This window comes from Perognathus longimembris, chromosome 16, assembly GCF_023159225.1.
Source record: "Perognathus longimembris pacificus isolate PPM17 chromosome 16, ASM2315922v1, whole genome shotgun sequence".
NCBI classification, from domain to species: Eukaryota; Metazoa; Chordata; class Mammalia; order Rodentia; family Heteromyidae; genus Perognathus; species Perognathus longimembris.
In genome coordinates this window covers 3,035,576-3,048,851 of record NC_063176.1, presented here as the reverse complement: position 1 = coordinate 3,048,851, position 13,276 = coordinate 3,035,576, and the positions used below count along the sequence as shown (strand labels likewise).

Below are 13,276 nucleotides of genomic sequence, written 5' to 3'. Positions count from 1 at the left end.
ATTAATTCATTCATTCATCCAGCAGGGTTTTGTTGGGTATAGAGGATTTGAATATTATTCAAAGGACAGTAATCATTGAAAGGTTTTAAGCTGATTTGCATTTTAACAGATCATTTCGTTGCAATGTGGAAAATGGCTTTGAACAGAACAAACATAGTTATTAGTCAGGATACCAATTCAAGCCGGGTACCTACCGCTGGCGCACATCTGTAATTGTAGCTACTCAGGAGGCTGAGGTCTGAGGATCAAGGTTCAAAGCCAGCCCGGGTAGAAATCCCTGGGAGACTTTTATATATTTCCAATTAACCACTCAAAAACCAGAGGTGATAACACTGTGGCTCAAAGTGTAGAGCACTAAAATTCAGGGACAGCACATGGTCCCCCAGTTCAAGCCCCATAACCCACCTCCACCCAGTTCAGGGGTTCTTAATAGGCCAAGACTTCATAGCTCAGACTGGATGGATGGAAAGGACAGTAGAGATGATGCCTTTATGAAAGGGTTAGAATAACTTGCGAGCAGTTATCCACAACCCACGTCCAAGCCAGGCATGGCGGCCCAGACCTGTAATCCTAGCTACTTGGGAGGTAGCAATGAGATTGTGGATTGAGGTCATCTGAGACGTAGAGGATCTGGAGATTTCATCCCAATCACGGGCTGGGTGCCGTGGCGCTCTCGTACAGCGGTGTGTCCTGTCATCCCCAGAAGTGCACGCAGGTTTTCAGTCCAGGCCACTCAGGCCGTGAAGCCAGACCCTAGCTTGAAAAGGCAAAATGGGGCTCAGAGAATGGTTCCAGTAATAGCATACCCAACGTGCAAGTATGAGGCCCTGAGTTCATAACCCAGGATCACCAGGTAAATAAGAAACAGAAAGAAAAATCCCACGTCCCAAAGCAAGGCTGCAGAACTTCAAGCTCTCGTGATGTTTGGTCCCTAGGTAAGAACTATTACTATTACATGTTTAAAATTTTTATTTATTTATTGATTGTCCAAGTGATGTACAGAGGGGTTACTGTTTCCTATGAAAGGCAGTGAGTACATTTCTTCTCAAACTTGTGCTTTTTGTCAATCACAGAAAAATTGGACAATAAGTAAATAAACTTAAAAAAATCTAATAGTAATAGTTCTTATTTAGGGACCAAACATCACGAGTGCTTGAAGTTCTGTAGCCTTGCTTTGGGACATGGGCTTGGTTCTTACGTAAGATCATCTGAGAAGTTCCAATACCTTGATTTTTTTTTCCCTACAACTTTACCTCCATTCTGGAATTCATTACTCCTTTTCTCAAGATGCTATCACCTGGTATTTTGTAATACAAGTGTGTTTGTCAGTTTCTCTCCTTCAGTGGATTCTGGTGACTTGGAAGCAGCACATATTGATCTTAATGTCTTCATTCACCAATTAAACATTTATCACTGAATGTGTACTAGAGACCAGTGTTATGCTTTAAAATTGCATATGCTGTAAATTCTGTGAATGCGAGGATCATGTGTCTTGGATGAGGAAGTATTACTGAGCTACCCCACCTACAAATGGTACCAAAAGCATTTAATGTGGACTTTCCTCAGACTTCTAGAATAATTCCTGTTGTGGCAAAACCGAACCACTCCATCAAATTCTTAAAAGTCTCTGGATAAAATTGAGCTTTATATCAGTGGCTAAAGGTGATCTTGTCTTTTGAACAAGAATTCTGTAGTCGTTTGGTAATTTTGCATTCTCTCTGCTTTATGAAGGAGGAGATTCAACACTTACCGTTCTCGTTTCTAGGGACCATAACTTTGACTACTTGGAGTTTCGACTTTGGATTGGCCTGTGGTCGGCCTTCCTGTGTCTCATTTTGGTCGCCACCGATGCCAGCTTCCTGGTCCAGTACTTCACCCGCTTCACGGAAGAGGGCTTCTCCTCTCTAATTAGCTTCATCTTTATCTATGACGCATTCAAGAAGATGATCAAGCTCGCGGATTACTACCCCATCAATTCCGACTTCCAAGTGGGCTACAACACTCACTTCTCCTGTGCCTGCGTGCCCCCCGACCCAGGTGAGGGCCCCCAGTCCCCGCCTTGACCCAGTGTGTGGAGAAAGGCAGGGGCTTCCCTCCCACTTGCGCGTTCTCAGTGTGGTATAATGGTCCTCGGAAGGTGTTTCATTTGATTTTTTTTTCTCTGAGCAATGTTCTAGTGACTATGAAGCCTGAACTATCTTTCGCCAGTGATTTGATCAGGAATTGAAACGAGCAGCTCGGGAACGTAAATATAACCAGCGCGATGCTTTAAAGTCACCCCATACTGCAGTGTTGGCAAAGAATTATTGTGTACGTGGTTCTCAGTTTCATGTGGTACATAAGGAGACCCGGGCACCTATAGTAACAGGTCTGTAGACCAGAGAAATATAATTACACCGTTTTACTGCTGCTTTTATCAGCATAGGAATCTCGTCCTTTAGATAAACTTTGAGCTGGCTATTTTTAAGCTCATGAAAGAAACTAAGGAGATACTTGTATTTTATACAATTGGATCATGAAATTAGAAAAGGAAATTTCAGTAGAGTTATCTACTGGTGAAGTCGAGCTTTGTAATTACCGCTACTAAACGATGCAAATGAGTGGCCAGAAAAAAGAAGAAACGTAAGAAAGGGGAGACAGATGAAAAGACATAGACATGAAAAGAAATGGACAGAGACCTAGTGGAGAGAAAATAGAGGGGGGGAAAAGAGCATGTTATATTGTGGCGGCAGATTTCTATTTTAGAGTCAGAAGAGACATCCAAGTAACTTCTGGATGAGGAACATGCTTCTATATAACGTAGCACTTTAACATTAGCCTTGCCAAACCTAAGACAAGATCAGAAATTTTTCATAAAGGCAGTATTCAACCTGACCTTTGAGATATTTTTGTGGAGTAATTCACCATCAGTTTATAGTATCTGAGGCTTTTGGACAAGGGATTCACTTCAAGGTAAGTTGCTGTAGACCTGCTATCGTGGAAGGAGGGGTCAGTGTCTGTATTGGACAATCAAATGACAATTATGAAATTAGCGACCCTTAAGTCAGAATTGATACACGGCCCCACGGGCCAGAGATCCAACAGTATTCTGGAGGTTGTGTGACACAAATGTGAACACATTTATGTCATATCTACTTTCCTTCTAGATTCTGAGGGAAAACCGTATCATATTTACAGTAAAAGAAATACGGACACATTAGTGACAAGATGCAAAATACTTATGAATGTAAGACAGAAATAAAATGCTACGAAGAGTGTCCTGCTTGTGGAGGCTAGTTAACATTATTCCAGAGATGCTGGTGGTCCAGCCTGTCTCCTGTCCCCCGAGCGGTGACAGGGCCGCGCTGAGTGATCAGAGCTGATGAGGACAAGATAGCGCAGCTTAGGCGTCCTGCTTGCAGTGTCTTCTCATCTTCTCTAAGGAAAATCAATATAGATTAAAAATCAAACCCACACTTAAGAGCAAAACAAAGAGGTACAAAGGGGACACTTAAAGATGCAAGTGAACATGGCACTGGAGGGATTTAATAACCTAGCGCACATTCTAAGATGGGTACTGACTTGAGGTGTTTCATTATTTATTCACGTAGTTGCAACTGAACGTCTCTTGTTTCCTGTCTTGGAGTTAATTTCGTAGAATATTATTTTATATGATCATTTGCACATAGCTAGCTATTCAGCCGTTGGTATTTCATAATTTAAAAAGTGCTTTGAAATGAATAAGCATGCAATTATGACAGACAGTATTATAACAGTCAATTAAATATGCTCCCCAAAGAAATACAACTATGAGGAGTTCTTCCTGGGAGAGAAGCAGATAAAATCCGTGGAGCCGTTCAAACCTGTATCCCCAAGGAAATCCCGACATTGATTATTATTGGATTTACATACGTATTTAACATTCCTTTGCATTTGCTTATTTGTATTTGTGCATACTTATTTTAATTAATACTTACTACTAATAATTATATAATTTATTACCAGATATTACTTTGGACAGCTATTTGTTATTGATTATTTGATTAAGTAATTAATTTTACTTATAATTTTTCAGAACTTCAGAAAGCTGTACGCGTAGGTTACAATTTAACATGTCCATCTAGGTGTTCAGTGCTTCTTTATGAGTCCCTTGTCGTTCTCCCCTGCCCCGTCTCTTCTCTCCTCTCGGACTCATTTCACATTCCTTTTTATCACATTATACATGTTACCGATTCTGGCTGTATTTGTCTCTTCTTCCCTTTGATACTTATCCACCCCCTCCCACTATAAATATTTATATGATTATTTATTCGTGAAAAAAGTGCCTAAGCTGAATTCTTAGGCAGGATGAGTAATCATCTACCAAGGTTCTCTACCCCTCAACTGTGTTCTTGAGGTGTTCATAAAGCCAGATGTGGGTTTTGTCAGCACATCTGTCATACACAAAAAGGTAGACCTAGTGTAGCCCCGTCCCTGCTGGAGGCTAACGGAAACTTCCATTCATTCTTTTAATTGGATACAGGCAGAAAAGGTAATGTGAAACCAAAGAAGACATACCAAATGTGTTATGTACTTTTCCTTCCGGCACGGATCTCTGTATTTGACAAATGACTGAACCATTTTAAAACATGAATGGGAAGTGCAGGCTTTTCCTTTGACCATTTTCCCCCCTGGTGGTGTAGAAAGTCTATGGTAAATGGCTCGAGAGTAAACTCAGAAGCACTGGAGTTCCTCTTCCCTCTACATAGCACCAGCTGGGCATGAAAGTAGACTTGGAAGTCAGAAAATCTGTTTTGAGTTCTAGGTTGGCTCTTGCCAGATAGGACTTGGGCAAGTTCCTTTCTTCCACCCAGATAATCTTAGCATCACTTTCCTTATGCTGTTTGTTAATTATGTAGGGGAGGGGTGGATTTGTAGAACCCTAGGTAGTATATTACCCTTAGAAAATTTCTTTAAAAGTCAGATTTTTTTTTTTTTGCCAGTCCTGGGGCTTGGACTCAGGGCCTGAGCACTGTCCCTGGCTTCTCTTTGCTCAAGGCTAGCACTCTGCCACTTGAGCCACAGCGCCACTTCTGGACTTTTCTGTGTATGTGGTGCTAAGGAATCAAACCCAGGGCTTCACGCATGCTAGGCAAGCACTCTACTGATAGGCCACATTCCCAGCCCAAGTCAGAATGTTTTTTTTTTTTTTAAAAAAAAAAACTTTTAGAGGCTACAATTCAAAAATTAAATTGATGGAGGTATCTTTTGTAGGCGAGAGATAAGTGAAAAAGAGCGATTTTTTCACTCAGCGTCTGTTAGCAGCCCAACAAGTTCACATATTCTATGCTGGGCAATGTTTACAGCAACCTGGAAGCGTAGACATTATTACTAGTGGAATTCAAGGATCTTGAAACCCTGCCGTAAAGCAATCCACTCGTGTGTGTACTTCTACTCAGGTGTGTGAAAGCACACTCAGAAGTACATGTTGTTTATGCTTTACCACACCAACAAATTTCTACACCGAGGTATTAGTGATGAGCCGGGATATGGTGAGCGTTCCGTCAGCTGGACGTGTTGGCTCTCACTTTGGGGCTCTGAATGGAGTTACTCGGTCTCTTACACACTTCGGTCGTGAAGCCTCCGAGGCAGAGTGGGCAGTAGACGCCCCACTGCCTTTGCATTCACTACCAGCTCTCACATTTCCAGGAGAAAAGGATTTTGTCGTTAAAACTATCATGCCATGGTTTTTGAGTACTAGATATTCATGCAAAAACCATGAATGTCAAACTCCTCGCTAATGTTCTTCTTTGCTTTAAAGCTAGATAGATGACTTGGGTACCAAGAATAATTACTGTTAAAAGGGAGATAGGGCACATGAAGAAAAGGGAAATAAATGAGAATACATTTTATGAAAACAGGGAGAGGTGGAAAGAAAGAACAGAAAGGGAAGAATTGCCTTCACAGAGGCCAAATTAAAAAGTCAAACTCTGTTGTGGGCATGGAAACCTTTCTGGATGATTAGTGACTTTGGCTCTTATTTCTGCAAAATCATGTCTCTGTTTTTAGGATCACAACTGCATCTGTGATGGTTGCTGGTTCGTTGTTACATACTGTTCCAGTGTTGAAAAACAAGTCATCCATGCCAGCTTAAATATTATTGACTCATTGATTGAATTATTATCCTAAGAGTGCCTGTTGTGATGAAAGGAAGTCTTCTGTTGTTTTTAGAATATTTACTTGAGCTGTACATGGAGCTCATTACTCTTTTCCTTCCATTTTCAGTTTCCCGTCAAGAAGCACTGAATTGAGTGTGCAGTTTACAACTGAAAACTGTTAAGGTTATATTGAACTATCAGCGTTGCCCCAAAGTGTTGAACATAAAAAGGAATACACAATCATTAGTCTTACAGGGTTTTGTAAAACTTGTGATTGTTATGAAAATTCAGATATCCATTTGTTCTTTTGCAAATCAGTAGCAGGTATTATGTCCATTATAGTGTTTTCTTAATCTCTCCTAAAAGTAGCCTTTACAAAGGTAAGTTTTGGGGAAAAAAAAAAGGTATATTTTGTGTTTAGAAATTTTCTGATTTTTCAAGAAATTTTCTAAGGGAAAGATACTAACTAGGCTTTACTACAAACTTTCCCCAAAAGAATTAGCAAGCAGCATGATGTTATAGACAAATACAGGACACCTAAAATTAATTTTAAGGGGAAAAGTTTAGGAGATCAGTTGCTTATGGAGTATTTATTGTAGTGATACTGACTCTACAGACTGCAGAAAGGTTGTAGGCCATACAGACCCATGTGGAAAATGGCTTTGAAGGCTGAGAGGCAAGGTCTTTGGGTCTCCTAAGAAAGATATAGAACTCATTCAAAAATGTGAATATCAGACTAAGTAATGAATATGGACACCCTTTCATCCGTTTACCCTGTCTTCCCTTCCCTTCCCTTCCCCTTCCTTTCCCCTTCCCCTTCCCCTTCCTTCCTTCCTTCCTTCCTCCCTCCCTCCCTCCCTCTCTCTTTCTCTCTCTTTCACGCATTAGCAAAACTTTATTAGATATCTGTTTCATTGCTTTTTAAGAATTGTGCTATTTGCACCGAAGTAGAATATACACACTCAACTTGACACACATTGCTTTAAAAAAAAAAAAGACATTGCCACTTAAATAGTGCTAGTAATATTTGAATGAACAGGGATCCAACTTTCATTTGGCCTAGACTTCAGAAATAAATTCCAACTCCAGTATCATTGTTAATTTGCCTGATGTGTAAGGGTTGTGGTGATTAAATGCTCAGGGGTACATTAATATTTTAGAAAGAGCCAAAGTAAATTTTCTGACCAGGTGTTGGTTTTCTATCTGATGACAAAGAAAGCCTTGCTAAAAATGTTAAATTATAAAAGCAAGAAAAATAGCCTCAGGATATAGACACTGTATTCTGCACAGAGGGGATATATTTTATTGATTTGTGGCTGACTGTTCTGGGGAGAACATGCTTAATAATAGATGAGCGGCTAAGAGGACTAAATCCTTTCTCAGGCACGGAGTGTGTCACTCTGTGGTCTCTGTGTAGAAGGCAGCTTTTCCCTTGGCTGTAGGAACAAGCCAAGTGGTTGGAAGTAGCCATGGCTTCTACGTTACACCTTTATTCCCAGCGTGAGGAGGCTTCCAGCCAATCCAAACGATTGCCATGACAGTGGAATTTCAATATCATTTTTCATTGTAGAGTTTATTCACTAGCTTTATATGATGCACCAATAGGTTATAACCACTAAATGGAAATGAGTTGCCCGTTTGTGTTGCCTCTGGTCAAATAGGATGGCCATTGTGTGTAGCGTAGTTAGAAAGCTCATGAAAAGGAAAAGAGGAAATAAAACATAACCCTAATGCTTCTTCCATGAACTGTGTACCGTACTATATAAATTTTACTTTTACTGTATGCAGTTCTCTTGTATTGGAGTAGGCTTAAATCATAGAGTCATGGTAAAACCAAGAAGGAAAAGTTCTGGTAGAGCATCCTTGAAGCTGGCTCTTAGGAAAGTCTTTCGCCGACACGATAGAAGTTCTGCTGCTCATGATATTTGATGTTTGGAGAAAAACATCAATATTTTGAATACCCATCATTTTAGTTACTTTTTGTGGTTCCCATATATATTTTAACACTTTCTGCATGAGGCTTGTAGAAATTAGGAAAGGCGAAACAATGAATCCACCAGACTTGTGAGGAGTGGAGCTTAAAAATCAATTCCTTATGTCGGGAAGGGGAAGAAAAATGAGGGAGGGTATAAAAAACAAGACAATAAATGTACTCACTACCTTATTATGTAACTGTACCTCCTCTGTACATCACCTTGTCAATAAAATTTAAGTAAAAAATGTCAGCTCAGGCCTGTAATCCTATATAATAATAATGGCCTAGTACGTTTAACTCATACTACAATTCTAGCTAATTAGGAGGCTGAGATCTGAGGATCACAATGTGAAGCCAGCCAGAGCAGACAAATCAATGACTCTTGTCTCCACTTAAGCAGCAAAAACCCAGAAAGTGGATAGAGTGCCAATCTTGAGTTAAAAAAGACAAGTCACGCACAGTCTACTAGAATGTGCCTAGTCACAGAACATCGCACGCATTATTCTGGGTAAAAATGATCTGGAAATAGAGAACAACAACAAGAACAAGCGAATAAAAACTTATTAGTTATGACCGAGAGGCCACCACCTAATTTCCGACTTTGCCCAGAGTTTTGCTGGTTCATGCTGTCATCCCCACGCACGCCATTTTGAGGGTCAAGACGGGGGGGGGGGGGGAGGGATAAAGAGGGTGAGTGTTTAACAGGGCGGCAGGCATTCCGCAGGCAGGAGGGGTTCAACATTGACGATGAGGCCCCCCTCTTTTATCCACCCAAAGTTTCCCCCGCCGTAGCCGCACTTTATCTCCCGTTCTTTCTTGTCAGTTTCTCATTAAACAGAAAGGAGGAGCGGCCAGCTTAACGTGGAAACGTCACAGATACCTTGTACAGTTTTCCAGTACCGACAAAATGCATTTCTTTATTCCAGAGGATCAGCTTAAAGTTTGCTACATGGGGAGAGGGACAGGACATGAAAACCCAAGCGAGGCAAACTGATTTATCTGTGGAGACTCCGGAAACCACGTCTAAGATACAGCTTGTCCTGGTGATGACTGGCTGCATCTAAGCCCAATTCTTGGAGCACAGAGTGTCTCTCTGCTATAGCCAAGGTGTTGAGCAGACAGCGAAGACAGAGTGCAGCGTTTGGCTTTGCCATTTGACCTTTGCAGTATCTGCATTAAGGATCTTGCGGATTCTATCCAAATGGATTCTTCACCAGTTGGTTGCCAATGTATTTGCACAGCATGTGTCTGGATCCAAGTGGTGACCAATACCTTTTGTAGCCAAAGCTCCCTGTTGTAATTGATCATTCTCTTATCGGAGAGCCTAAAGAAATTTACTTTTAATCTCATTTATGGACTGTGCTATACCCTGCCAATGGGCATTCATGCAAATGCCTTTTTGTATATTCTAGTCTTCAGTTTGAAGTACCTGCTTACTAAAATAAGTAGATAAAAGACTGTCTACGTTTCCCTGTCCTTTAGAGGATTGTTTTGTAGGATTCATGTTAGCCCGTGTGCATTAGTAGTTTGTCTTGGGGGAAACTGAAAAGATAAACACATTTGTGTATTCAAACCTGAGAGCAACTACTGAAAGTTTGGATCAGCAACCTATTTTAGCATACTACTTTATTTTCCATTATTCATTTCATAAGGAAGGTGTTTTTAATATTTCCCTGCTACACATATATTGTAGCCCTTCCTTTCATGCAGAAAAGTGTGTTGCAAAGAGCCCTTCCATGTCTTGTGGCGGGAAGCTCATGAAATTACGTTAAGCAACAGTAACAACAAAACCAGGAGCAGTTTCCCAGACGCCATTGAAACACAGCCTGCCATTTCAGACATGCTGTTTCTCTTCTAAAGCTCAGACATCTCATCATGTAGCAGAGAGTCACATCTAACACTGGCAACTACGCTATCACCTTGACGTCTGTGGCCACAGAAGCCAACTTGATTTTGTGGACTAGAAATGCTGGGTAGAAGAAAGAAAAAGATTCTGAATGGTGGCTTGGTGCCAACTCTGCTTTAAATGGATTCTGTCAATCTCGGGAACGTACTTGCTGTACCTGACCTTACTTCAGAGTCCTGTCTGGTAGATTAAATGGGTATAAATTATACCTATCCTGTGTCCCAGGGTGTTTTAAAATGAACATATGAAGTAATGTATGAAAAGTAACTTAAATTTTTAGAATAAGATAGTAGTCAAAACTTAAGCTCCTGTTTGTAATTTACCAACCTCTTCCTTTTAGGGAATGGATTCTTGTTTCATTGTGCCAAGTGTCCTTTAGCTTATTTGAGTCTGTGGTATGTAATAAAATAGAACAACAACAACAGGGGGGAAAAACACAGACTGGCAGCAGCTATTTGTAGGTTAACAGTTTCATAATTCAGTGGTCAGAACGGATTCCACCGTTGAGCAAACCTAGGCCCCACGCTATGTATTTTCTCTTTTGTTTGCTTTGTTTCTTTTGTCTTTTTTAAAATTTTGCCTTTTTAGGTTACCAGTCATTTGAATCTGGAAACACCCCTTTCCTAGCTTTCTTTATTGCTAGCACACATTTTTGAGTTTCTGTGAGGAAAGCCTGGGACCATGTGGGCTTACGGAAAGCTGTGGCATTTCTTTCCTCTTCCTCTCGGGTGGATTTCACACTCTAAATTCCAACCACCAAATAAACTCGTGTGTTTCCCTTTAAGCTTCACGTCGGCAGGATCTAAAGCATGGGAAGCTAAAATGACAGAGTAGGACTTACTAGGAGGAGGAAGAGACCAAATAATCATTTGCAATTAAAATGTTAAATGAGCTATGTGGTTCGGAGACAAAAATCTGACAGGTGTTAGCTCATATTTCCATAAATTAAGGATATTCTCTTCGTGTAACAGCTTATTTTATAATACATTGAGCTTCCCCCCCTCAGAGGAAAGAAAAGAAGTTTGTCTGATAAAGTAAAATATGTTAATAAGTTATTATCTTTTGATATTTAGACCCATAAAAATTGGAGAGGACCTAATGAAGCAAGGCAGATCATAGTTGCATTGGAGAGCAGCCTGGAAAAAAAAACAAAAACTTGACAGGGTCTTATCTCAACCTGCATAGGGAGAAGCATAAATAGAAAAATGCTCAGGCCAGCCTGAACCGTATTCAGAAAATAACAAGTACAAAAAGGGGTTAGAGGTGTGACCCAAGTGGTAGAATACCCCCCTTAACAAGCATAGAGCTCTGAGTTCAAACCCCAATACAAATAAGACACAAATGAAATATATCCAAGGAGAAGGTCGGTTTAATAAAGAAAGTGCTGTAAAAGACACTTTACATTACATAGGATGCCACATTGTATACATACAATTTGGAAAAGTTAGAGTAAATACTGCAGCCCATTATATTAACCTTCTTTGTTTAGGACATTTTTATTTTCACATAGTACGCATAGCTAAACTTAGCGAATGATTATTTAGTAGAGCTCCAATCAGCAAAATTCTGCTGTAAATGAGACCAGTGATCACCTTAATTATTAGCAGTCATTTCTTCTATTAGGAAAAAATACATTAAATATATTTTAGTACTGGGGATGTTCAGTGTCTTTTCACTTTGGGAAAATGAAAATAAATTTTAATGCCACCTCTTTAAGTGTTTGCCATTGTTTCTCATTAGAACACAACAGATATATTTAAATTTTTGGTTATTTTACTTAGGTGAAAGATAAGTACAATAGATAGGGTTATAATGCTAAATACAATAAACACAATGTGTGGAATCAATAATTTATTTAGTACAAGTAATAAATACGATAAATTCAGTAAGTAAAAAATAATAATAAAATTCCATCATGCCCTTGAGTTGTCACTGAAGACATTTTTAGTGCTTGGTTCTCTTTTTTGCTTTGCAGTTCTTGTTGTATTAGTACACCTAATGATGCATTTAGCTTGTCTTTATTTTATTTTTATAGTCAAACATTGTGCTTTTCTTACAGTTAATATCTCAATATCTAATGATACTACACTGGCCCCAGAAGATTTCCCAACTATGTCTTCTACTGATATGGTAAGTGACTTAATATTTCAAATTACCTTTATACTGACTGCAACCTACCCACCTTGTTTGCAGTAATATTTCAGAATGTGATATCTACCACTCAGCAATCCTGGCATGAATACTTTATAGCGGGAGGAAAGAAAAATAACACTTTTCTTTGCCCTTACTGCCCCCCACCCCATCTCCCGCCCCATTTGAAAAACCGGAAGCCACTATTTGCTTGTCTATAGTCCTTTCCAAAGCTTCATAAGAATGTAACTTCAATATCCCATTCATTGTGACCTTGAAATCTTTTCACAAGGGAAAATGAGAGCTGTGGGAAAACGAGAAGCTGCTATCCCCATTTCCACAGTGGTTAGCCGTTCTTCTGAGTACCCAAAGGGTGTTGTGTTCTCTTCACTGAGGGGGAGTGGAGCGAGGCATTTCCCCTTGGCCACTTAGAGAGGACCATGCCTCCATTACATGATATCCTTGCCCATGGCTCGTAACCCGGGATCTTTAAGGGACTAGCACGAAGCTTTAAAAATGAGCCGTTTTGCAAGGAAGGTCATGCCGTAGAGGGAGACTTTTGTGTTGGATAAAAAGAGGAAAGTGCTGTTTCAGGCTTCTCATTGTGTTCCTTCTATGCTGAATATGGAATCTTACCAAAGAATATCAATCTCAGTGTTATAAAGACAGAGAGCATAATACCACACTGGTCCAGTGCCCATCTCTCAGGAGACTAGAACACTTGGGCAGATATTATGTAGTGAGTGCCCACAACATCCTTTCCAAAGATGATTTGTAACCTTCCTGGCCGGCTCTCATATAACCCTGCTTCTCTCGTTTTTCATATTCTGTAGCTTCCTTGACTTCTTTCCTTGCAATTGAGTTTTTTCTAACTTTGTTCAAGCCTTCCCTTTCTCTCATCATGATTGATATTATGTATGTGAGAGAAAGAATGTATGCCGATGGGACCAAGAAGTTCAGTTTTTAGTGTTTTAACCAGCCAACCTAATGCCCCAAAAGGGCTTGTCTAGAAAACAGGAAAATTCTTTCTTCTAAGACTTTCACTCATTCTTTTTCACAGTCAAAAAGAAATTAAAAAGATATATAAATTCACTTGCAATAAAGATTAAAAACCTATCTTCAGTGCCTTACAAACGCATTGTTCCCCCA

The 13,276-nt window shown here is 39.9% G+C and overlaps 1 protein-coding gene across 1 annotated transcript in view; it reads left to right on the top strand.

Moving 5' to 3' along the window:
- The window catches only part of Slc4a4 (solute carrier family 4 member 4), a 178,948-nt gene that overhangs the window by 113,874 nt on the left and 51,798 nt on the right, over positions 1-13,276 (top strand). The window contains exons 11-12 of the mRNA XM_048364722.1: positions 1,766-2,037; positions 12,057-12,127. Of these exons, the coding sequence (XP_048220679.1) occupies positions 1,766-2,037; positions 12,057-12,127 (343 nt within the window). The remainder of the gene's footprint in view (positions 1-1,765; positions 2,038-12,056; positions 12,128-13,276) is intronic.